General features: G+C 39.1%; 1 protein-coding gene across 4 annotated transcripts in view; it reads left to right on the top strand.

The window, feature by feature from the left end:
- Positions 1–24872, top strand: part of TMEM241 (transmembrane protein 241) — a 190822-nt gene that overhangs the window by 149363 nt on the left and 16587 nt on the right. For all 4 annotated transcript variants that reach the window (XM_073679169.1, XM_073679167.1, XM_073679165.1 and 1 more), the window contains one exon: positions 24493–24557. In XM_073679169.1, coding sequence (XP_073535270.1) covers positions 24493–24557 — 65 coding nt within the window. The remainder of the gene's footprint in view (positions 1–24492; positions 24558–24872) is intronic.

Genomic DNA, 24872 nt, shown 5'->3' with positions numbered 1-24872 from the left:
TACTGTGTATACACATATATATATATATATATATATATATATATATATATATATATATATATATATATATATATATAAAATATATAATTATAATATTTTTTTAAGAGCTTGCTGCATGGTTTTTAACATAAGATCGTTGATTGTTTTCCCGAACATGACCTATTATTTAAATCGTTTTTTTTGTGTTGCAATTTCTTTTTAGATCCTCTTCCTTATTGAAAATAAAATTTAAAATTAGTAATCTTGCAATTTTCACACTGACCACTGTGGATTTTTTAGACTCTTACTCCCTGTCCTCTCAGGAAGTGTTTACAGCAGTTTACTTATCATCAGAGGCAGGATTACAATTAGAGATAACACCTTTATACACAGCTGATAACACAGGGTCCATCAATCAGAATAGGTGATGTCACAGCTGACCTTATCATTACAAAAGGTTTCAGGTGATATTAGTAACATGTATGGTCACAAGCCTCTTCAGTGCTCCTCACCTTTCTCTGTTTACTATTTTACAGAGGTCAGCAGTGTACACACATGACCACTGCAGCCAATCACTGGCATCAAAGGTAATGTTGAGCTGGACAGCACTAGACTGATGAGGCCAGTGATTGGCTGCAGTGGAGTAAATGGAGACCTGCAGGTTACTGCAGTGCTGGGGTGACAGGAGATCCACTGGGTAAATTTTGTCTGTTTTGTTATTTTATTGCATAACTAGGTTTAGACAAATTTTCATTAATCTTGGAAATTCGCTTTAAGGTTTAAGCATTAGACAAAACGAGGCTAAATCCACTGATTTAAGGAATGTTTGATAACATTATACGTATGAGGTACACCGAAAGCAGATGTAATGGGGGAAAAGAATTAACATTTTTGGCATGATATTTTTTGTACCATCATCGGTTGAGTTACTTCTGACTGTGGCTAATTGTCCTTTCTCCATAAGAAAAAACTCCCACACTTGGCTTAAAATAAATCCAGTTATTAAATCTTTATGTCCACCGTTACAGTATATTCCCACGGGTGCTGATGCAGTGCTGTGTCCCCACCACTGTTTTTCTCATTACAGCAGCGTTCTTAGCCCACTCAACTGCACTGCTGCTCCCCCCATTTACTTAAAAGGGGTATTCTCATCACCAAGATCCTATCCCAATATGTATGTAAACAATAGAACCGAACTCTATAGTAGTGCAACATCCACATATTTAGTATTACGGGTACTCTACTGTATTACACATATCCTATAAAGAATATAGAGTATCTACCCAAACAGAGACAATTCTGAAACAGTACATGAATGGTATTAAAACATCAAAAATTTATTAGAACATTTAAAAGACATATCAGTATAGATAAAAATAGAAGGCCATCCGGGGTGAAATGCACACAAACAGAGCAGCAAACAAAGGTAGGTCTTCATGGGACGATCTGACCAAAAATGCACAGGCTTGCAAAGTAATGTATATTAGTACAAACCATAGATATGTTACATACATGTACAAAAAGGCTGAATATATACAGGCTATAGAGCCACCAAAAGCAAAAGCCTACAAAACATCAGAGGTCAGCAAGAGCATCACTAAATAATAAATAATCGCGTGATCATGTATCCGATCACAAGGACAAGTTTTTTTGTGAGGCCTTCTATTTTTATCTATACTGATATGTCTTTTAAATGTTCTAATAAATTTTTGATGTTTTAATACCATTCATATCCTATCCCAATATGTAATAGGTATAATAATATTAGCAAATATGTTCTCCCCGTGTTTGTGTGGTTTTCTGCAGTTTCCTCCCACACTACCAAGACATACTGATAGGGAATGTAGTTTGTGAGCCCGGATGGGGACAGCGATGATAATTTATGTAAAGCGCTGGGGAATTAATGGCGCTATATAAGTGAGTAAAATAAATTTTAAAAAAATACATCCATTTAGAAATTTAGTATACAATGTCTCCTTCTTCATGTGCAGGGCATTGCAGTAGCTTAGGTATCCATGGTTACGACCACTAGAAACTAGCGAACTGTCACTAGATGAGTGGTCGTAACCATGGATCTCTAAGCTACTGCAATGCCCTGCACATGAAGAAGGAGACATCGCGAATCAGAAGAACTATACTAAATTTCTAATTGGAGGTATTTGTTAATATTATTATTACTACATATTGGGATAGGATTTTGGAGATGGGAATACGCCTTTAAATGGAGCCGTGCCATACTTCCCTGAACCATGGGACGATCTCGCCATTACCTTCCACAGTGGGGCCACAGTGATTAATCAGGACTCGGACCTGTTCTTTCTCTATGATCAGTGGCGGGGTCAGACCTCAAACTCCTTCACTAGTCCAAAGTGATAGCATATTCTGTCATTACTGTCTGCCCTGAAGTTCCCTGGTAGCCACAACAGGCAAGTGACTGTCCGTCATGATACCTTCACTCATGAATTACAAGTAGGCATGTAACCTTGGTATGCACAATGCAAACAGAAACATTACCCAATGAATAATGGGATCCCCTATTACATTAGCCTTGGGATTAGACCTGTGTCATGTATTTATAGGGTGCTGTTCATAGCTGCTCCTTCTATGGCTGCTCACCTCCTGTTTGATTAATGTATGTCTATCCCCATTACTTTAGCCCACGAGTGCTCAGTCAGCCACTAAATATATATTGCATTAATGTACTGTAGTTACTATAGCAGCACTGTGTCTTGGTACTTCCAACACTAATTATAGTGTGGAAATATTGAGACTTTCCTGTATAATCCTTTTAAGATGTTTTGATATTTCATATTGCCAACACGCCATAGGGCGCATTTACTGTTTCATATGTTACACGCTCTTGACCACGGAGATCATTTTCTCCTTATATATGAATTAATTCATGTATATTAATTTAGGTGTCTGTTTTTTTTTTTTTTTTTAAAGCCACAATGTATATCCGTAGCATGGAAATTCATATATAGTACTATTTATTAATTATTATTTTATAGTGTATAACTCGATTGCAGTTTCAGCCCCTTCCATTGCCGGATTAAAAGATTTTTTTTTCAACAGACTGTAATGGGACTATTGGGGTTTCCAGACCATTGCACTGATGTTATAATGTGACATTAATAAAATGAATATGTTTAACAATATTAAATACATTGTACACCATGTCCATCTTAAGCAATTAGTTTATTAACAACATTTAAGTGATATACTCAAATTAGAAAATGTAGAATAAAAAGAATTTAACAGGACATAGTAATTTACATGTATGACTTTTCACTTGCCCTGAAAATAGACCATTGATAATAAAAATAAGAATTATTTTGTCATTCCTATTATTTTGTAAAATGCTTGTTCAGGTTATGAGCAGTTGAATTATAAGGGACAATTCATCAAGAGTGGTGCAGCAGACGCTCGCACTATCCTAGTTTTGCTGGAGTATGCGGCTCTGAATACTTGATGCCGTGCCAGGCATACTACTCCAGTCAGGGGCATTTAATGAATTTGACGGGCGGGAGAGGCCACGACCCCACACAAGCGTCTCCCCAGCTCTGCCTATTTCGAAGTAGCTGATTCAAACTGACGTGAAAACGCCAAAAGTCGCAAAAATGTTGCGCAAATTCCCGCTGCTCAGATTGCTTTTGGATTTTCTAAGCTTTTTCTGGCGTAAAAGCTTTTATGAATCAGAAACAGTTTTTTTGTTTTTGCTTTTTTAGTGGACTGTAAACATGGGAAAGCATAAAGGCGAGATATCTACTTATCCTCTCTGTGGATTCAATGTATGCTTTTGCTAAATTAAAAAATAACTTCCAACAAAACTACATTGTGTTAATAAGCAAAACCAAAGAAATGAGCTGGAGAACATGTTGGTATAAGTGCAATGTCACGCTGCGGCCTATAACAAACACCACCTAGGATAAAAATAAAATGAGCAAATACCCTTCAGTAAGTAAATAAATGGTGGTAATACATGTAAATAACAGGGTATTTAGATGACACTAGTTTGATCAAAAAAGCATAAAATCCATCCCACCATGACCAGGTCTATCCAGTGACGTTTATGCTTTTTTTGATCAAAATAGTCAACTAAGTATTATTTATTCTCAGTGTTATTTATTTATATTACTGACTTATATAGCACCACTATATTCCACAGCGCTTTACAGATGTGATCATCACTGTCCCCATTGGGGCTCACAACCTACATTCCCTATCAGTATGTCTTTGGAGTGTGGGAGGAAACCAGAGGAAACCCACGCAAACACGGGGAGAACATACAGACTCCTTGCAGATGTTGTCCTTGGTGGGATTTGAAGCCAGGACCCCAGTGCTGCAAAGTAACAGTGCTAATCACTGAGCCACCGTGCTGCCCTACATGTCCTATTTACTTATGGCAGCGTATTTGCTTATTTTGTTTTTTTTCCTAGCTTATGATTGTGTTAATAAGACCTGATACATATTTATCCTTGGAGAGAAAAAAATATTTAGTATACTTTTCTTACCTAAAAGCTGAAATTTTGGTTCAATAGTCAGTAAAACTAACATGTGAAAATAAACTCCTGTCTCTTTATTTCTGTTGATCTGACACATCTTATCTGTTGTATACTTCTTGACTCCTGACTTGTAGAAGTCTTGCAAGGAATGAATAGTGTTAGGGAAATGTTATTTGTGCTGTTAGGCGAGTTGAATACTTTAGTATGAATGATTCCTTTTTCTTTCTTTAAAAAAAAAATTGTATTTGTTTGGAGATTGCAAATCCCCCAGAATCAGGATTTTCCAGTCTCTAATTAGCATGCCTGTTCTTTCCATGACATCACTTCTAAGACAGTGTGAACCCTATATGAAGGCTCAGGATTCAGCTCTTTCAGCTATTCCCCAGTAACATGAATTTCTATTAAAATCCATTGAAGCTTAAGGAAATGGGAAGTCTTTTTACACCAGTCACACTTATGTGCTTTTAATAGGCAGTGTCTGTGAGGTGTCTTACGTTATTAACCCTTAATGATGGTTGTCACTTGCAGAGGGCAAACTAGGAAGGGTATAAACTGCTTGATACAAAGTAGCATGCTCCAATTTAACAAAGCAGACAAGCTGCTTGTACACTTTTCTTGGGAGCAATGACCTATCCAGAAATTTCAGGGATGTGAAAGTATGAGAACAATTTGGCTTTGGATTTGCCTGGAGTATGTCTTTCCGCTCCCTTTGTTTTAATATAGACACGCAGACTCCTGTGGAGCCATGTGCTTCATTATATTACAGCTCTAGAGTTGCGAAGAAGACGTACGTATAAGTGTAATGCAGATTTACTATGTGTTAATAGTTTCTGTAGGAAGTCGTATCCCACTGGCCTTGTTGTTGTTGGGTCTTTGGAATTGTTAATGGGGAACTTCTTATTTTGGAGATTTTTGCTCACTTGAATATCATGGATCACTTATTGTTCATTTGCACAATATATTTTACTGCCTGCAAAATAGAAATGTGCATCCTGTTTTTTTTTTTGTGTTGGGAAGCATTTATTGCCTCCTGATTTTTCGTGTTATTTTTTATTCTCATATAGATCTTTCATTTTAAAGAATTAAGCTAATTAAAAGGAGTATTCCAGCCATTACCAACATTTATAAGCTATGGACGCTGTAGATGATGTTTCTACAGTGAGGATCTGAAAGCTGGGACTTCACGAATCCCAATTCACTCCTTTCTCTTTTCCAGCAACTCCGCAGTGAGGAGGCAATGTGTAGGACTCAGTATGTGCGATGCTCCATACAACTCTATGGGAGCTACAGAAACGTGCGGCCGCGGGGATTCGAACATGTCACTCAAGCACCCGCGATACTCGGTGCATACTCGAGCACTCTTATCGATAATTTTGATAGGAAAAAAATTAACTGTATCAGCAACATGGTGACTGTTTTCTAATATCAGGTAGCAGAACTGCCAGTGTGGCCTTTAGTTATGATCATATACACCTCTGTTATGATCAATTTTGTAATGACCAATATATTTGTACTTCTGCTCATTATTGACCAGTTTTTCTTCCAGACACTATACATTAGGCCGTCTTATACTTGCAGTATCCAAAATTCAGTAACAAGCTTAGAAAGCCCTCCCTCTATTTCAGAGTAGAAATACCAAGTCATTCATTGATACAATACGAAACAGTGGTATTTCAAAAAAGTGGATGAGTGTATGCTGTTTGACAACTTAGAATAATTCTCAAGAACTTACCACTGGAAAACTCTCCAGATATGAACTCAATAAAACATAGAGGGTTTCCACTTCTGGAAAATCTCTTATTCATTTCCCCAGTGTGCTGCATAAATAAAAAAATATGTATACTGGCCTAATGGTTATCTGAATTAGGCTACAGTAGCACTATCAGTATATATTTGATCAGTATTTCACATCAGTATGTGTAAGCCAAAACTCACAGTGGGTGATAAATACAGAAGTGGTGACGTGTTTCTATTATACATTTCCTCTGACTGTTCCACTCCTGGTCTTGGCTTACAAGTACTAATGTAAAATACTGACCAAATACTGAATGTGTGAATGTGGCCTTAAACTAAAGGCCCCGTCACACATAACGAGATCGCTAGCGAGACCGCTGATGAGTCGCGGGTTGGTGACGCAATAGCGATCTCGCTAGCGATCTCGTTATGTCTGACAGGTAGCAACGATCAGGCCCCTGCTGTGAGATCGCTGATCGTTACAAAGCTTCCTGGACCATTCCTGGGTCGTTGCGCTCCCACTGGGCAGTGTGCATCGCTGTATTTGACACCTTGTCAACGACCTCACTAGCGATTCAGAACTGAGACACGTAGAGGTGCATGAATTGGACTTTTCTGCGTTCATCGTCCCCGATTGGTGGTCGCTACTGCGTCCTTGTTTTTTCAGATCTCACCAGCGTTCTCCGGCTGTGACTCCACTTTGAACAAATCAGACATCTTTAGCGAAGTAGGTATTGTTTGGGGTCTCAAATGAGTTTCCATTTTTTTTTTTTTAAACCAATTATTTTTATTTAGGTTTCAAAAATTTTACAGCAAACCGTTATCCATATACATATAACAATTCACATAACGTGTAATAATACAGTCAAAACCCTCTCCCCCCTCCCGCCAATACTCCTTATGCCGGGCATACCTGGGATCATTGACAATCATATTACCGCCATCCATGCGGACCATATTTTCCCAAAAGTTCTCTCTCCATGCCTCCGCCTATAAATGCTTTCCTCTAAATGCATTATCGTACGTGTCTGAGCAATAAATTCCCTCCTAGTGGGGGGTTCCGAATCTGTCCATTTTCGTGCTATTAGTTTGCGTGCCACATATAGCAATCGCGCTATCGCCACTTTGTAATGTTCTGAGACAGGTATTCCATCCACCTCCCCCAAAACACACAGCACCGGGTTTCTGTCAATTGTACATGTATAAGCCCTCTCAATTTTGCTGACAACGAACAACCAATAAGCCACCAACCGTGGGCATGACCATAGCATGTGTAGCAGTCCGGCCTGGTCCGTGCCACATCTAGGGCAATTGGAATCTCCCCTCAAGCCCGCCTTGTACAGGCGCAGCGGTGTTTTGTATGTCCTATGTATTATGTATAATTGGGAAATCCGTGCCTGCTCGCTTAAAGAGATCTTCGGGACATATTCTAGAATCGCCTCCCATTGTTCTGTGAGTTTCCATTTTTAATTCATTTATGGGACATCTACCAATTATCTGCTATCATTGCTCTTCAGGGAGTGAGGGCTTGGCTTCAATAGCGATCTCGTTAGCGATCTCGTTATGTGTGACGGGGCACCAGGACCGTTAAAATACTGGCAGCAGTTGTCGCGGCAGGTTTTCGCATCATGGGTGTTTCTGCCATGTCCCACTGGTTGAAGGCCTGCAATTGCAGGATCGTTTGCACGCTATTCACCGAGCTCCACTTCCCCATTGGCTCGGTCCACAGAGTCCACAAAGCCAGGCGGACAGTACGTAATTGCATCACGTCGACGAAGAAAGTTTTGAAGCGTGCAACAGGCCAAAAGAACAGAGTCTATTGATTTAAGCTTCATGTTAATTGGCGTATGAAAAACTCTGAAGCGGTTGGCCACGACAGCGTGTCAGAAAACGTGCTGTGTGGGTGTGTGTGCACGAGACCCCTAAAATATCTGCCCATGCAAAAGCATATATATACAGATAGAAGCCAAGCCCTCCCTCCCTGAAGAGCAATGATAGCAGATAATTGGTAGATGTCCTATAAATGAATTAAAAATGGAAACTCATTTGAGACCCCAAACAATACCTACTTCACTAAAGATGTCTGATTTGTTCAAAGTGGAGTCACAGCCGGAGAACGCTGGTGGGATCTGAAAAAACAAGGACGCAATAGCGACCACCAATCGGGGACGATGAACGCAGAAAAGTCCAATTCATGCACCTCTACATGTCTCAGTTCTGAATCGCTAGCGAGGTCGTTGACAAGGTGTCAAATACAGCGATGCACACTGCTCAGCGGGAGCGCAACGACCCAGGAATGGTCCAGGAAGCTTTGTAACGATCAGCGATCTCACAGTAGGGGCCTGATCGTTGCTACCTGTCAGACATAACGAGATCGCTAGCGAGATCGCTATTGCGTCACCAAACCGTGACTCATCAGCGATCTCGCTAGCGATCTCGTTATGTGTGACGGGGCCTTTAGGCTTCACTGCAAAGAAATCACATCTAGATGACTAAAGGGGTTTACTCGTGAAGATAAGCCTTATTAGATGATATGAAGCTCATGGCACTCTCTCCTGCTTATGAATCTGCTTGTACTAGAATATTATATCAACTCTTTTTGATTTGAATATCTGTCTTCAGAGTTTGCATGTTTTTGTGTATTGGGGGAAAAACCCTAATTTGTCAGTAAGATCAAACCCCACCTGCAAACAGCTTAAAGTACCATGCAGGTCCTTGAAATGTAAATCCATCAACATCTTAATATCTTCTATCTGTTGCAGCATTCCTGAGTAATTGTTGTCTGCTTTGCATATGAATGAAAATGCTAAGTATCCTGGTGTGACTGAGCACTTAATGGGGTCTCTGCCTCCTAAGGTTGTTTCCCAGCACTAGCCTCATTAGCTTGATTGATAGCTCACTGTCTGTGTGACATCAGGCACCTGGCAAGAAAAACAGACCATGGCCTATCAATCAAGCTAAAGATGCTGGTGCTGGGCGTGGAAACAATCTCTGGAGGCAGTCTCTCCTTAAGGCTCTGTCACACCCAGAGCCCTTCAGTGGTTTCACCCATATGCAAATGAGGCATTAAGTGCTCTGGGTGTGACGTAGCACTTACAAAATTACTTCTTCCAGAGCTTATTTCCTACCCCAGAACAAGCCTCTCTACATTGATAGCTCAGAGTCTGATTTCCTTGCTTACTGTCTGACATCACACAGTCAGTGAGCGATCAACCAAGCTAAGGAGGCTAGTGCTGATATGGAAATGACCTTGAGAGGCAGACACTTAGGAAGTGCTCTGTCACGCCCAGAGTACTGAATTTGCATATGAATGAAAATGCTAATTACTCAGGAATGCAGCAACAGATAAAAGATATAAAGGTGCCAATGGATTTACATTTCAAAGACCTCCATGTAGTTTAGGGGCGGAGGATTGATCTTGTTGACAGATTCTCTTTATGTCCTATTGCTTGTTAAATCCAGTATAAGTGTACTACTATATATCAGCAGGTCACTGAATAGTTCATGGTCACTCTGTTCCGCTCAGTTTTAGGCGGACATAAAGACCAGACCCATAGTCTGTGTTTTCAGCTTTTGTTAGGATACAGGAAATAAGCATTTGTTTTTGCATTTCCAGTCATTTCAGTTTCTAGCTGAGTCAGATGCAGCAGATTTGTGTTTGCTTTGTGCGAGCTAGTGCTAGTTAGTCATAGGAAGGGGAAGTGTTCTTGGATGCTGTCTAGCCGAGGTGCTGCCACGTGCTTCTTGCCTGGCTGCCTTCTCATGGTGCCCTTCACTGAATTATTCTGGGTGGAGTTGTTATTTAAGCGTAACATGTAATTTCTTTTCCAAAGCAGAAAGTCTGCGCTGTGTGGGATGTTGAGACTAGATAATTAACCTTTTCATTGCTGCTTGTGGTGGACTGTCCGGACCTGTACATTTTGCAGTTTATTTTTAGTTTATCTAATGTGTATAGTCAGCCTAAAATAGTTACAGTAACAGAAGGCATCTGCTGCTACCACAAGGGGATTTGCAGTGTCCCCATTTGCGTTTGCAGATTTACTTTATGTTCAGTTTTGCACATGAATTCTGTATGTCTATATCTCTCAACAGATGTGTTGCATTATTGATGTTAATGGAAACCGAGGCGCCCCCCACTGATTAGTATGGGGTCCCTCTGGGTGCCCTTTTCTGTTTGTTTTTAGAATGAAATAAAAATGTTCTGCAATCTGCGTTTTTTTTCTTCAGTTTTAAAAACTGGCACAAAATGGAACCCAGGCGGACACCATAGAAATCAATGGGGTGCAGCTTTTTCCGTTTATAGCAGTTATGCAATGCATATGTTTTTAATATGAATCCTGTTTGTACCTCTAAAAGAAATGGACAAAGAGAATGGTCAAACAGAAAAGTGACCGTAGCCTAAAGGAAATATGAAAAATCATATCACTTACTTTGTATCAAACTACAGTTGTGTGCTGACAGGGCTTTAGCCACCACATGGAGACAAGCATGTATCCTTTTACTAACAGCCACTGGTACTCCAAAGCAGAAATCCATGTTATGGGCTTGTTCACACGTTGAGGTTTTGCCGCATCTCCCCCTCACCCCTCCCCACACACACACACCTTTTTGTCACAAAAAAACAGCGTTTTACTTTATCAGCAAAGTGAATTAGATTTCTGTAATCTCATACACATGCTTATTTTCTTCCTTGCAGATTTGAATCAGTTTCAAATCTGCACTATGTCAAATCTTTCAGCGTTTTTGCAGCATTTTTCACCCGTTCAAATGAATGGGGAAAAAAATGCGGATTTTATGCAGCATTTTACCTGCCACTAGGCTCAGTTTTGGTGCAGAAATGTCTTCTGCAAATACTCAAAAGCAGTATTAAGACTAAATTAAGATTAGGAACTAACACTAAGTAATGGCCCAACTACAATGTGGACCAACCAAAAGACGGGTACTAGGAATACCCTAGGCTAGATAATGAACATACATGACCAAGATCCCAATAAAATAGTAACCTCCAGATGAGAACCCCTGTTATGGTGATTAGCTACCAAATGTTAGGGGAAGAAAAACTCTCTGTAGGTGACCTTGGGGAGAAATACTAACATGCAAGCAAACACACCGTGGTCAGAAGGCAAATGTGCTCAGTTTATCATGCGCATAGGATCACATATAAGTATCATCAGGCAAAAAAGTACATGTCAAAACAATATAAATGCATTGAGCCCTAATGCTTAGTCGTACGTACCCGAGGCTCACAGGGTTCAGCAAATTTGGTACACGACTAGTGAAGTGCTGAAAACACAATCCCCAAGCAGAGGATCTGTATGGCACAAAAAGCACTTCAACGCAGGAGGCTCCTGCTGGGGTACAAATTTAAACAGTCTTATCGAGTTCTGTCGTGAAGTTAGGCTATATGCATACCGGTGTGGAGGCTACATTCATGAAATCCACATCTTGGAAATGTCAAAGAAAAAGTGAATGCGCGATGCTCCCTATTCGTTTCCTCTTAAAATTCATCATGGGAGGCTTGCAAGGTCAGGGGTGCTCACTCATGGCTTCCCAATATTGACCTATTGCCACTGGTCCTATACTTAGACCCGGGGCGCCAATACTGAAAAGCATGCACATGCCCTTAGGGTATGTGCGCATGTTCAAGATTTTAAGCAGAAATTTCCACAAGGTTTTTGTGCATTTTTTCAAATGCATTGTATAGGCAAAAACGCATGCGGAAACGCACAAAGAATGGACATGCTGCGTTTTTTCCGCACATGAAATCCGCTCGGGAAAATTCCTGATCGTGTGCACAGACCTTGCAAAATGTCATGGAATAAGGTATGCAATGAGTTTGTGGCCCATTTCCGCGCTGAAAAAATGCACCAAAAACGCACTGTGTGCACATAACCTTAAGCATATCTTCATGTCTGGTTGGTTGTGTATCAAAGAGCTAAGCAGACAAACTCTATTTTCCAAATGCTTATTAAAGCCCCAAATGTACGTTAAAAAGAATATGAGTTTGATAAACCTTTTAGATACTTCAGTTGTCTGTCCAGCAGCATCTTCCCATATGAAAACATATTGAATGCTGATGTAACAATATTATCATTCTTGTTTTGTGTTGCTGCCAATGTGCCAAGTGATACGTTGAAGGGGTTTTCTCATGATATGAAATTGGAATGGTTAGCATGAAAATAAGCAAGTTTACAATTGACTTGCTTTTTCTTTCTGCTGTCATTCTCCTGCTATTAGAGCTTTTATCTTACATTGTATGCAGCTTATTGCCAAGGTGATTGATCACCAGAGCTGACCGAGTGTGTGCAGTAGCTACATTCCAGGAGAGGAATTTGTTTCTTGGGATCTAAGAAGTTATCTCCTGCCAATTGATTTCTATATAGCAGTTAGCTGCTCACCTCCCCCTCCCTCTCAGCTCATGATCAAGCTGCTATCAGTCCTGCAAAAATAAATTCCTCCCTCTCCCTTTCATCCTTCCCGGAGTTCTCTTAATCACTGCTCAATTGAACTGATGCTTGTTAAAAAGCCCTGTAATCTTTTGAAGCAAATATAGTGATAACAGTGTAGATTCCAGAACAAGCACTGACAGATCGCTAATGTGTCACAGTAGCAGGATAAACTAAACAGTAGGTTCCATGTTACTGAACCAGAACTGTCACTCAGTGAGATGTTCCCGCCCCCCAGAAACAGGGAAGTGGGGAGACTGGAGAGATGTGTGCTGTTCACAACACTAGTTGAGAATAACCCTTTAAACTCCAGTATTGTTTGATAAAACTGCCATGCAGTCATATCAGGAGTAAGTCACTTCTTATGTATGTGTAATAAATTACAGTTAACCTGTTTTTGATTGTTCCTTTCTGATAAAGATTGCAGATGGTTGACAGGTGATAATCATTGTTCTGTGTCTCCCATATACCAAACTAGACAGTGACTGCGCATATGCGCCTTCATCTCTGGCTGGGACCAGTCCAGATACCCCAGATTTAGGACACATGGAGTGGATAAGATTTCCAAGTAACTTTTAACTGCAACGGATAGTAAAACTTCTATCTTTGGAGTTCTTTTTATCTGAATCACGGGCCGCCCCCTACGGACCTGCATGTGACATAACACATTTTTTCCTGGAGTATACTTTTTAAGTTCAGAGATGGTCATAATATTAAAATGTTCAGAATCCCGGTCTAATCTTGGAAGACAGCTGTTTTGCGTGGGTGTGGAAGAAAAATTCACATTAGGTACTGTTACTATAGACCTCCATACATTGTGGGATTAAAGAGGGTTGCAATTTAACACAGATGTCTGCAAGGAAAATATAAAACCGCTCAGGCTGCTGATACATAACGGTCATCATAAAAGAAATGATGCTGTATGTGAAAACATGACACTTCGAAAGTAACATGATCAGCTCTCCTGCCTTTGGTTGTCTCTTTTTTGCACACAAACAGTTGCCATGTTGGTTAGTTAAGGAAACCCTTGTGTTGAATGCCCAAGAAAGTATTTACTCACTGTCTGAGAATACAGACAGCTGGCATTACTCGAGGAATGTAAGATTGCGTGTTTTTGCTTTGTCAAGAGACCCTCCGATTCACAGATGATAATGTGCAATATTGGCTGGACCTTCCAGCTGTGATACATGCCCTGCAAATAAAGAGCATAGGAAAGCACAGAATGTCCATTGAAAGTAAATAGAGGTAAATCACACTGCCATTCATAGTGTATGCATTTGTGATTTATACATATACATTGACCATAACGTGCAGATCAGTTAACAAGAGAGTATAATGATATATAAATATAATTATGACGGCATCCTGTCTTCTTCTTTATGGTGTCTGCGTGTTACTGTAATGTCTTGGTTCTTTCCAGCGGACTAGGATGAGTCAGGGTTGGAATGACTCCATGTCCAGATTATAAATGGACTGGATGCTGCCAACATTTTACACTTATGAACTATGTATTGAAAGGCATGTAAAGCCTTTGAAATTGGCTGAATTTTGAGAGTATATCTTTATCACCTACACCTGGTAAATCGCCATTTGGCTACATAATGTTATGTCACAACCCCCTGAAAAAGCACTTGCTAAACGCTCAAAAGAATGATTGTGCATTTCTATGTAGAAAGGACTTGCGGTCCATATGTTCAGTATGTTGAGCGTCTTTTAACCACTTCTTGTTTCTAAAAGATGCCAAGTGGCTAAAAGAAGTAAGCTGATCATTCTGCAGATGTTTTCCGCTCTGAAGACACTCTATACTTTTATAATGTAAGTCAATGGGAAGGCTCAAAAGATGTCCGAGAGTCTTTTTGAGCATTTTGCCAGTGTTTTTACTTAAAGATCTGCTAGCAGTTTCATTATTTTTGAATGGAGTTTAAAAAAAGCAAAAAAAAAAAAAACAGAAAACACCAGTAAAGCGAGTCAGTAAAAAATGCTGGGAAAACTACTTAAAAAAAAAAAAAACACCAATCAAAGATATAAAAAAAACGTAAGAATTCCAAAAAACTAAAAACACTAAAAAAAGAGGTCTGTGGAGAAAAAATGACTGCATTTCCTGAAGCGTCTTCCGCTTGAAAAACATTTCTGGTTCGCCCACCTGAAAAAGAGGTCGCGTTCACATATCCTCAGTATAGGCCTTTAATTTTAAAGAATCCGATAACACTTTTTAAAAACTATATGTGAAAATGGCATGTTTGGTTTTCACATTGCAAGCGTTAAAGCAGATTTATTAACAGCTGAAGCTTACTACAACTTCTTGATTAGTAGTGTAGTGCTGCCACTATTTGTGGCAACCAATTATGGATTTGTTTTTATGTCCTTGTAGAAAACAAGAATAGTCACCAATAAATTGTAGGACAAATGGCTAGCACAATTTACCTTAAGGGAACACCTAAACAACATAATAAAATGTACAAAAACTAAACTATCCCAGCACTCCCTCCCTTAAAGGGAACCTGTCAGCAGGTTTCTCCCATATAAACTAAATCCATCACCTTTAAGTCCTCTTTATTAGCACTGTAGCATCCTGTCTATAACAGCCAAGCTCCCCCGGATATCAAAGGAAATACCCTTTATAATCTTCTCTGGGTGTCACTGGCCTGTGCTTGGCGCCTCCTCTGTCCCCGCAATCTCCGTTCTCCGGCCTTCATTGACGTGGCTGACGTCATCCACAAAGTCTGAGCACAGACCAGCGACACCCATCGGACCAGACCTCACTGGAGTGCTAGTAATGACTGCTTGAAGAGGGTCGAGTTGGTTTATATAGGGAAAACATGGTGAAAGGTTCCCTTTAAACTCCTTTTTTCCTGTTTTGTATCATTTCATTTTAAACTGTAATGATATAAAGAAATCTTAAAGAAGAAAAATGGAACTGGCAATTCAGATTAACCTGTGTTCCAGGGTTTCTGACTCTGCATCCTCTGGAAATGGTCAGACTAATGAACAGTACGATCAAGAATATCTCCTCTGTACTGATATCAATAATTTTTAGGATTCGTGTTCCTTTAATCTAACAGTTATTTTTTTTTTTTACTTGAAGTGTTTTTTTTTTTTCCTCGTGATGACCCAAATCCCTTAACCGTGCCCCTGCCTGCACTCAGTAGCCCTTCAGTTTCATTCAACCGTGTTGGGGGTTTAAGGACTGGGGATCTTTTTTTTTGGCTTGGAGACCTTATTCATCCCTTGGGCACAGTTAATTGCCCTTTATGCTGAATGTGGATGAACTAAACATAGTCACCAGCTGGTATTCGCTTTATCTTGTTTTTGCTATCTGGACTTGAAAATGAATTACATTTTTTGCTGCTGGCAACGTTCCGAATTTGTGGAGCTTTAACATCTAGTGAAGCTGCTATAAAGTTTCTCTGTGAATGTCCCTTCTCCATTCATTTCTTGATTTTTTGCCTTGAGTAGATTATATGACCAGATGCAAGTAATATAGTTGTTGAGCGTTTAAGTGTAGATTATAACCGGTGTATAGACCCATTTGTATTTCACTTTTATTAGGTCTCATTTTTGTTATCTTGTATACAGGCAAAATACTTGGCAGAATATAAAAAACCAACACTGCTCTCTGTATATAAAGACATTTGTAGTTGGAAGCCACAAGCTTAGAGTTTATACAACATTGGCAGCCGTTAAGGGCCTTCTGGATTTTCTATTGCTTTTTTTTTCCCTTCAGTCCTAATTTATTTTTAATTGGTATAAAACTTTTTTTATGCAGGGTGTAGGTCACATTAGTAATAATTAGCCTTGTCCCATTTGGTTAAGCCCTAAACAGGACTGTACCTATACTGGGATGGAAATGTGACATCATGGCGAAGTATGAATGTTTTCAACGTTATGTCTTTCTTTATAACGGATGCAACAGTATTATGCCAGATCTGTCATATGATGGATTTCAGATGCATAAACAAAAATGGAATAGCACTACTCCGACACACCAAATAGGGAAAATTTAAAAAAAACATACTAATAGATAAAAATTCCGAAAATAAATTGAAAAATACTTTTAAAAATGTACTAAATTATAAATGTTATTAAATATTTAGTCATTCTTTCTTAGTCTCAGGAAAAAAATAGATCATAATACTCATATAAGTGCATAGTCATGTCTAGATCATATCCCCCCCGTATATCTAAGAATAGAGCATATTTCAGTTGCATCTGATAATTCCCATTGACTTTTAATAGGCTCCATTAGGGTTTTATTGTGTTTATGGCAAGGATTATTTTGTATGAACATTGCCTTAACAACCTGGTCTCGCTTGGTTGTAGCCTGCATAGATATAGCCATGCCTTCATGTGTAATAATGTAACTTTTCTTATCATGGGTGTTCCTGTGTAATAAGGTAACACCTGCTCACCTGAGCAATGACGTCCTGAAGCAAGGTGCGATGAACCATTAGCAGTAGTTCCACAGCATAAGGAGAAAGGATTACCAGCTTCATGAATAGTTCAAAAAATAGGTTTCTTTATTGTGAAAAAAACTCTTTAAAAACAGATTCCATAGTCACATAGTGTAGCCAGGGCAACGCGTTTCGAACGCTAAAGATGCGTTCTTTGTCAAGACAAAGAACGCATCTTTAACGTTCGAAACGCGTTGCCCTGGCTACACTATGTGACTATGGAATCTGTTTTTAAAGAATTTTTTTCACAATAAAGAAACCTATTTTTTGAACTATTCATGAAGCTGGTAATCCTTTCTCCTTATGCTGTGTTCCTGTGTAAGATGCATTCAAAGCGGAACGTGTCTATAACCTCTTTAACGTGTCACAGCGAAATGTCATCCCTCACATAATGCTTTGTATGTGTGCTCGGATCACATCCGTTCCGACCTTTTAACCAACATTTGCTGTGCATTTCTGGTTTAAGACAAAAGAAGTCTGGAAAAGTCTTCTCCTCCACCCAAAACAATTGTTTAAGATTTTACCATTAACATGAGATTGTAGAAAACTTCAGTGGAACTTTTTGTTAATTTTAATTTCCGCAGCGACAGCCGCTCCATGTAACAGGGATCAAACAGGTCGGCTTCCTTTACTTCTCTGAATATAGAAATAACTTGTTAATAGTGGAATCTGGTATCAATGCTCCTTCAGATAGCGGGTATTTCATGTCCTCGATAGGTGGCTCTGTTAAAGAAGCACTCCTCTCATCAAAATTTTCATACTCTTAATATATTGCAATCAACTTGTATTATATAGCACTGTTACAATTGCTCATTTTGCCTTTCTACCCAGATAATTCTTCTGTTTCCCATTAGGTCTGTGACACCACGTGATTAAAAACTGACTAGCTGAATCCTTCTAAGCTGTATGTAGAAACAGGAGGTCAATTTTCCCTGTAAGAGTCATGAGTCCCTGGCAGGGGGAGGAAGGATCAGTTGGGTTCTGGAGTTGAAGAAGGGGATGATAAATGCAGGGACAAGAGACTTCCTGTTTCTACTTAGAGAAGAATTAGCTGGGTAGAAGGGCAAAATGAGCAATTGTAAGTACACAGTGCTGTATGATAACTGCAATATATTAAGAGGATAACAACTTTGATGAGAGGAGTGCTTCTTTAAGGTTTTTCAAGATATGTTATAAACTTTTTAATAAGGATGAGGTTTTCATTAATTTGAATGTTTGTTGTACTTGTTTCTGTACCTATGTTCTGTATTGGTAAATAGATTTAGAAAGTTTATCGAAAGAAACTCTCCGCGGCAATAAAATATAATTTATTGTAAACGACTAAAAAGGTTCCATTGAGTAGAGTTCACATAAGTAAAGTAGTGGCCCTGCAGGTTTCAGCCTTGGTACCATAGCTTTTTAATTGTTAACAATAAAACCTCACATTTATTTTAGTGTAGAGTTTCTTTCACTTTATACTTTATCCATTTACCTGTATATCTGGAGCTACTCTGACCGGTCTTGGCAAAGCCTCCTGTGTATGTATGGAGCTTGGTGAGCTGACTTTCCTCCTTTTCTCACTTGTGTTCTGTATTGTTATACATATGTACTGTAAACCAGTTGGCACTGTTACATGGCATTCTTGAATTAAGTGTGCGCTAGTATTAATAATAGTAATCACTTTACCAAGCTATATTTATTACATGTCATTTCCTTCTTAGTAATTGCTCATAGGTATTTTTATACTAGGTCCCCATATATGCACTTTTGTGATATTGTACGTGGACCAAGTAGCTGTTAGTGGTATAAAGCTTTGGAAGACAATTACAAAGAGCTTTTTGATAAGCATTGCCTACTAACATTCAAAAATATTGAATGTCCTGAAGAAAAATAAAAAAAAGAATTGGTGTTTTTTCTAGAGCCTCCCTAAACAGTTCAAGGAACCATTGTGCAAATATTTTAGTGGAAACATCTGAACAATGCTAAATGAGGAAAGTCGCCAAAGAAAAGACGCCAAATCACTCCCCCTGCATTTAGATTGCCAACTTTTCTAATTGTGTTTTCTAAACAAGTAGGCACATGATTTCTCCTGGCCTCAACCTGTGATCCTTTTGTGAATTGGCATCGGTCAGGAAGTCATGCAAGGACACGGGAGAACAATCTGTTCCTCTCTGGCCAGCCATTGTGAAATTGCATTCTTCTTCTTTCTCGTATTTTAAGACAAAAAGAGCATGTTATCATTTCTTCACAATGTACAGGACCCACATTGGAGTGTGAAGTTTTTATGTCCTATAAATAATGATTTTGTTTCTTCTTTAACAGAGCTTATGTCGGAGATCACTCTGAATGTCTACAACATTGTTCAGATATGATTGTATTTATTGATCTATCCACTTGCTATAATCATGTTTGAAAAGATACATTCAGAAAATACCGTTTTTGTTTTAATATTTTAAAATCATGATGAGAATAAAACTGAGATTATAAAGAAGTGAGAAAAGGTTGAAAAGTTTAAAACAGACTATATTCCTTCTTGATTCTCTTTCTTTTTTTGCCATCTACTTCATTCTGCACATACATGCATAGCTAAAAGTGTTGGCGTCTTTGAAATTGTTCCTGAAAATGGAGTATTTCTCCCAGAAAATTATTGCAATTACACATGTTTTGTTATACAAATGTTTATTTCCTTTGTGTGTATTGGAAGAACACAAAAAAAAACTAAGAAAAATCAAATTGGACATAATTTCACACAAGACCCCAAAAATGGGCGGAACAAAATTGTTAGCACCTTTCCAAAATTGTGGGTAAACGACTTTGTTTCAAGCATGTGATGCTCGTTCAAACTCACCTGTGGCAAGTAACAGGTGTGAGCAATATGAAAATCACCCCTGACACCAGATCAAAAGGTGAGACTTTGACTCAGTTTTTGCATTGTGTGTCTGTGTGTGCCAGCATGGAGAAGAGAACTGTCTGATGACTTGAAAACCAAAATTATTATAAAAGATCAACAATCTCAAGGTTTCAAGTCCATCTCCAGAGATCTTTTGTCCACAGTGCACAACATAATCACGGAGTTTACAACCCATGGCACTTTAGCTAATCTACATGGACATAGACAGCAGAGAAAAATTGATGAAAGGTTGCAGCGCAGAATAGTCCAGATGATGGATATGCAGCCCCAATCATGTTCCAAAGAAATTCAAGCTGTCCTGCAGGCTCAAGGTGCATCAGTGTCAGAGGGAACTATCCGTCGACATTTGAATGAAATGAAATGCTATGACAGGAGACCCAGGAGGACTCCACTGCTGACAGAGACATAAAAAAGCTAGACTCCAGTTTGCCAAAATGTATGTGAGTAAGCCGGAATCCTACTGGGAAAGCGTCTTATGGACATATAAGACCAAAATAGAGCTCTTTGGGAATGCACATCATTCTACTGTTTACCGAAAACAGAATGAGGCCTACAAAGAAAAGAACACAGTAACTACAGTGAAATATGGTGGAGGTTCAAAGATGTTTTGGAGTTGTTCTGCTGCCTCTGGCACTGGGTGCCTTGTCTGTGTGCAAGGTATCATGAAATCTGAAGATTACCAAAGGATTTTAGGTCACGATGTAGTGTCCAGTGTCAGAAAGCTGAGTTTGCGTCTGAGGTCATGGGTCTTCCAGCAAGACAATGACCCCAAACATATTTCAAGAAGGACCCAGAAATGGATTTGAAACAAAGCGCTGGAGAGCTTTTGAAGTGGCCAGCAATAAGTCCGGATCTAAATCACATTGAACACCTGTGGAGAGATCTTAAAATTGTGGTTGGGAGAAGACGCCTTTCAAATATGAGAGACCTGGAGCAGCTTGCAAAAGAACAGTGGTCCAAAATTCGAGTTAAGAGGTGTAAAAAGCTTGTTGATGGTTATAGGAAGTGATTGATTGCAGTTATTTATTACAAAGGGTGTGCAACCAAATATTAAGTTGAGGATGCCAACAATTTTGTCCAGCCCATTTTTGGGGTTTTGTGTGAAATTGACGTATTTTCCGGACTGTAAGACGCACCAGACCATAAGATGCACCCCAAGTTTAGAGGAGGAAAATAGGGAAAAAAATGAATTTTTAACCTGTTATCATGATCAGGCATGTCAGGGATCACATGTGCGTCTTTCAGTCCGAATGTAGCTTACCGGGGAGAACAGCAGCAGGAGTGGGCTAGGAGGAGAGGATGTCCTGGCGGTGCGAGGCAGGAGTGGAGACCCCACTGCACATGTTAACCTCACATAGGCTTCAGGAAAATGGCGCCGGTTGTTGGTGCATGTGCAGATTGAGATCTCTGCCCCTGCTCCTAGCCCAGGGCCCCCAGCATTGCCCCACTCTTGCTGCTACCGGCATCATACAGCAGCGATCCTGCTCCGCCGCCACTTTCGGTAAGCTACATTCGGACTATAAGACTCACCCCCATTTTCCTCCCAGATTCGGGGGAAAAAAAGTGCGTCTTACAGTCCGAAAAATATGGTATATCCAATTTGCCTTTTTTTTCCTCACTTTTTTTGTGTTGTTCCAGTACACTCAAAGGAAATAAATGTGTATAACAAAACGTGTAATTGCAATAATTTTCTAGGAGAAATTCTTAATTTTCAGGAACAATTTCAAGGGTGCCAACACTTTCGGCCATGACTGTATTTTACTGTTGCACCAAACTAAACTGTTATGCCACATGTCTGTCATTTTGAACACTTGATTTACATGTATTTTGGGCTTGAATTCGTATTGAAACCATGATTTTATTACAAACCTTGAACCATTTAGTTTCTACACCCGCTGTGTTTTACTATACATAGCTGGCTGCAGAATGCGCTAACTGTGTATCTGTCAGTGAGCTCATTCTAACAGTAAAGTTTGTAGTTCCTATTATTATTATTTTACTATCACTCATCTCAACTCCTCTAAGCCAATTTATGACCACTTGAAAATTTGAGCTAAATCAACCCGAGAGAAGAAAATGCGCCAGAACGAGGTTACTGAGAGTTTTTATTTAAATTATTCTGCAACAAGCTATGTAGAGTGACGCTATGGAAGTCAAATGGTTAAAAATTTGTAATCAATCTTAGTAACAAAGAATGTTAAGATTAAAAATTTTAAGCCAAAAAATCATGCATTTAAGTAAAAAGAAAATGCCCCCCACATTCTATACATTAGAACTATTAGGCTATTAACATTTTTATATGTTTGTTTTACTTCTGAAAATTGCTATGTCTTGTTTGGGCCTCATTCAGTTATTTTTCTGACACACAAACAGTCTGATTTTCATCATTGTTTGGTCAGTCTTTCCATTTTAGCCATCAGTGATTTTCTTGTATGAAAAAAATAAATTGCAAAGCTTCTCTTATATATGGGTAATGTTACTCTGTGACTCAGATCAAAAACAGACATGTCTACTTTTTTTTTTTTGCTGACTACTCTGACGCAAAAAAAAAAAAAATAGGAAATATGAACAGCTGCATAGACTATAATGAATACATGACTACACAATAGGGTGAATAACCAAAGAGAAATATAAGAATATATTAAAAAGATAGAGAAAAAGAAAGCTAAGGGCAAAACGTACGTCGGGGTCCTATACTTTGTGCAATTTCTCTCCTACATGGTATGTCGTTCTTGTAATATGTATATGCAGTGTATCTATTTATCTATTTTTTGTATCTACACATTTATTGATTTATTTAATAGATAGCCTGTATCTTTCATCTCATATATAACTGATGCAATGAGAGTATAGCCTTTAGCCCAGGGCTCGGGAACTTATGGCTCGCGAGCCAGATGTGGCTCTTTTGATGGCTGCATCTGGCTCGCAGACAAATCTTTAATAAAAAAATAATAACGCTTAAAATATAAAACATTCTGTCCCTCACGAACGGGAGCAGAATCATTAAGCGCCGACCGGAGGCGAGCTCACCAGCAGGTATAGGAAGTTCCCGCGCTGTCAGCCATCGTTCTCCTCACCCCAGCGTAGTAGCAACTGAGCTCCACTCACTCAAGCGCCGCTCTAGCTGTCAGGAGAGTGGGCACCTTATATCCCGAGTGACGGCTTCCTGTGGTGCGGATCAGAAGCGGCGGCGCCATTTTAAACTCCACTGGCGGGAATCAGCAGCCGCATCAGTCAGAGAGCGCCTGAATACAGGTAACGCTCTTACTTCATACCACCTACGTTTCTGGTAACCAGTCAATTAGGGGGACGCCAGTTACCCCTTATATACACAGTACTGCGGGGGTACAGTTTGCCCTTCCCCTTAAGAGCAAAGATGCCATCTCTGTTCCCCACATGGAATCAGCCAGGGACACCTCACAGTAGGCTAAGTAACACTAGTCTACAAGCTGCCTCCTACCTGCATAAAACATTCTCAGGCATTTCAATCACTTCATTTCCTACCGCTCGTGTTCATGGTGGCGGGTGGCTGGAGCCAATCACAGCTGTCCTCCGGGACAACACCAAATTTTTATCACGTTTAATGGATGGAAGTCTCAACTCCTGCATGAAGCTTAACCTCCCCACGTATCAACCAGACTACAAAGCCATCAGCAAAACCATGCAGCACCAGAAGTGACATTAATGGTAGGAAGTAGTTTATTCATCATTGGTTATTAACAGCATAACAACGTTATTAAAAAGAATTCAGAGACTTATTGTACTTTAAAAGTGTTGGTCTTGCATAAAATGCACACATTTACTTGTATTTAGTTTTAAACATATTGTATGGCTCTCACGGAATTACATTTTAAAATATGTGGCGCTCATGGCTCTCTCAGCCAAAAAGGTTCCCGACCCCTGATTTAGCCCCTCTTACTTATACATTTAATGCATACGTTTGTAGTGAACTTTCTTATATTCCTGCTGTCTATTGCTCCTCACAATTTTATATATTTTAAATTGTATGTGCCAATAAAATTTATATCTTTTTAATATAATTTTTATCTTTATCTTTGGTTATTCACCCAATTATGTAGTCATATATATTTTTTCGTGAATATCCATTCATATCAAATAAGACTAAATTTCTTCTATTTGGGTGAGTTTCTATAATGGATACTGTACATGTTCTGTCTGTGAAAAACACAGATTGAACCCGTACGATATTCATGGATGTCTGAATCAGGCCGAGAGGTGAGCTACCAAAAGGTTCAGTATAACTTGTAATTTATTGGTCTACATTTCTGCTTATTCTGGGGATGATGATTCACAAACGTCCATCATGGTTATGGACAGTCTTTCCTGTTCATGGGCACATACCGAGATACCAGTCACTTTAAACCAGTAATTTCAAAGTTAAACTAAATATTCTCAGTAACAACTAAAAAAATGCAAATTGACATGTTTTTGATCATGAACTTTTTCTTCTGTTCTTTATTGTTTAGGTTCTGACAGCGGTTTTATCACTGTTTCTTTTTGAAATGATTGTGAATGTTCGTTTGGCTCTATGGTAAGGAAACAGTATTTGCTATACATTTTACAGTAGTTTCAATAAAAAGAAAATCTGATTTCAGTTTGGACAAAGAGGGAACCTCCAGGCTTTGCAGACGATCTGTCAGAGAGCTTCACTCTGGAAAAGCATGTCAATTCTTCCTGCGGATTTCACTCTTTGCAATGCTTTAGGCTAAAATCTAGATTTTGTTGCGAATCCATGACAAAATAATTTTCTATTCGGTATGGACACATCCAAATAACTACATTCACACCTTGAGAAATTGTGGTAAAACTGTATTATTTTTGTTGCAAATTTTCCAAAATTGTAGCA

This window comes from Phyllobates terribilis, unplaced genomic scaffold (genome assembly GCF_046119375.1).
Source record: "Phyllobates terribilis strain yellow unplaced genomic scaffold, ASM4611937v1 Scaffold_4__5_contigs__length_816908805, whole genome shotgun sequence".
Classification (NCBI taxonomy): Eukaryota; Metazoa; Chordata; class Amphibia; order Anura; family Dendrobatidae; genus Phyllobates; species Phyllobates terribilis.
Note: the sequence above shows the minus strand (reverse complement) of the source record. Positions and strands in the feature narration are given on the sequence as shown.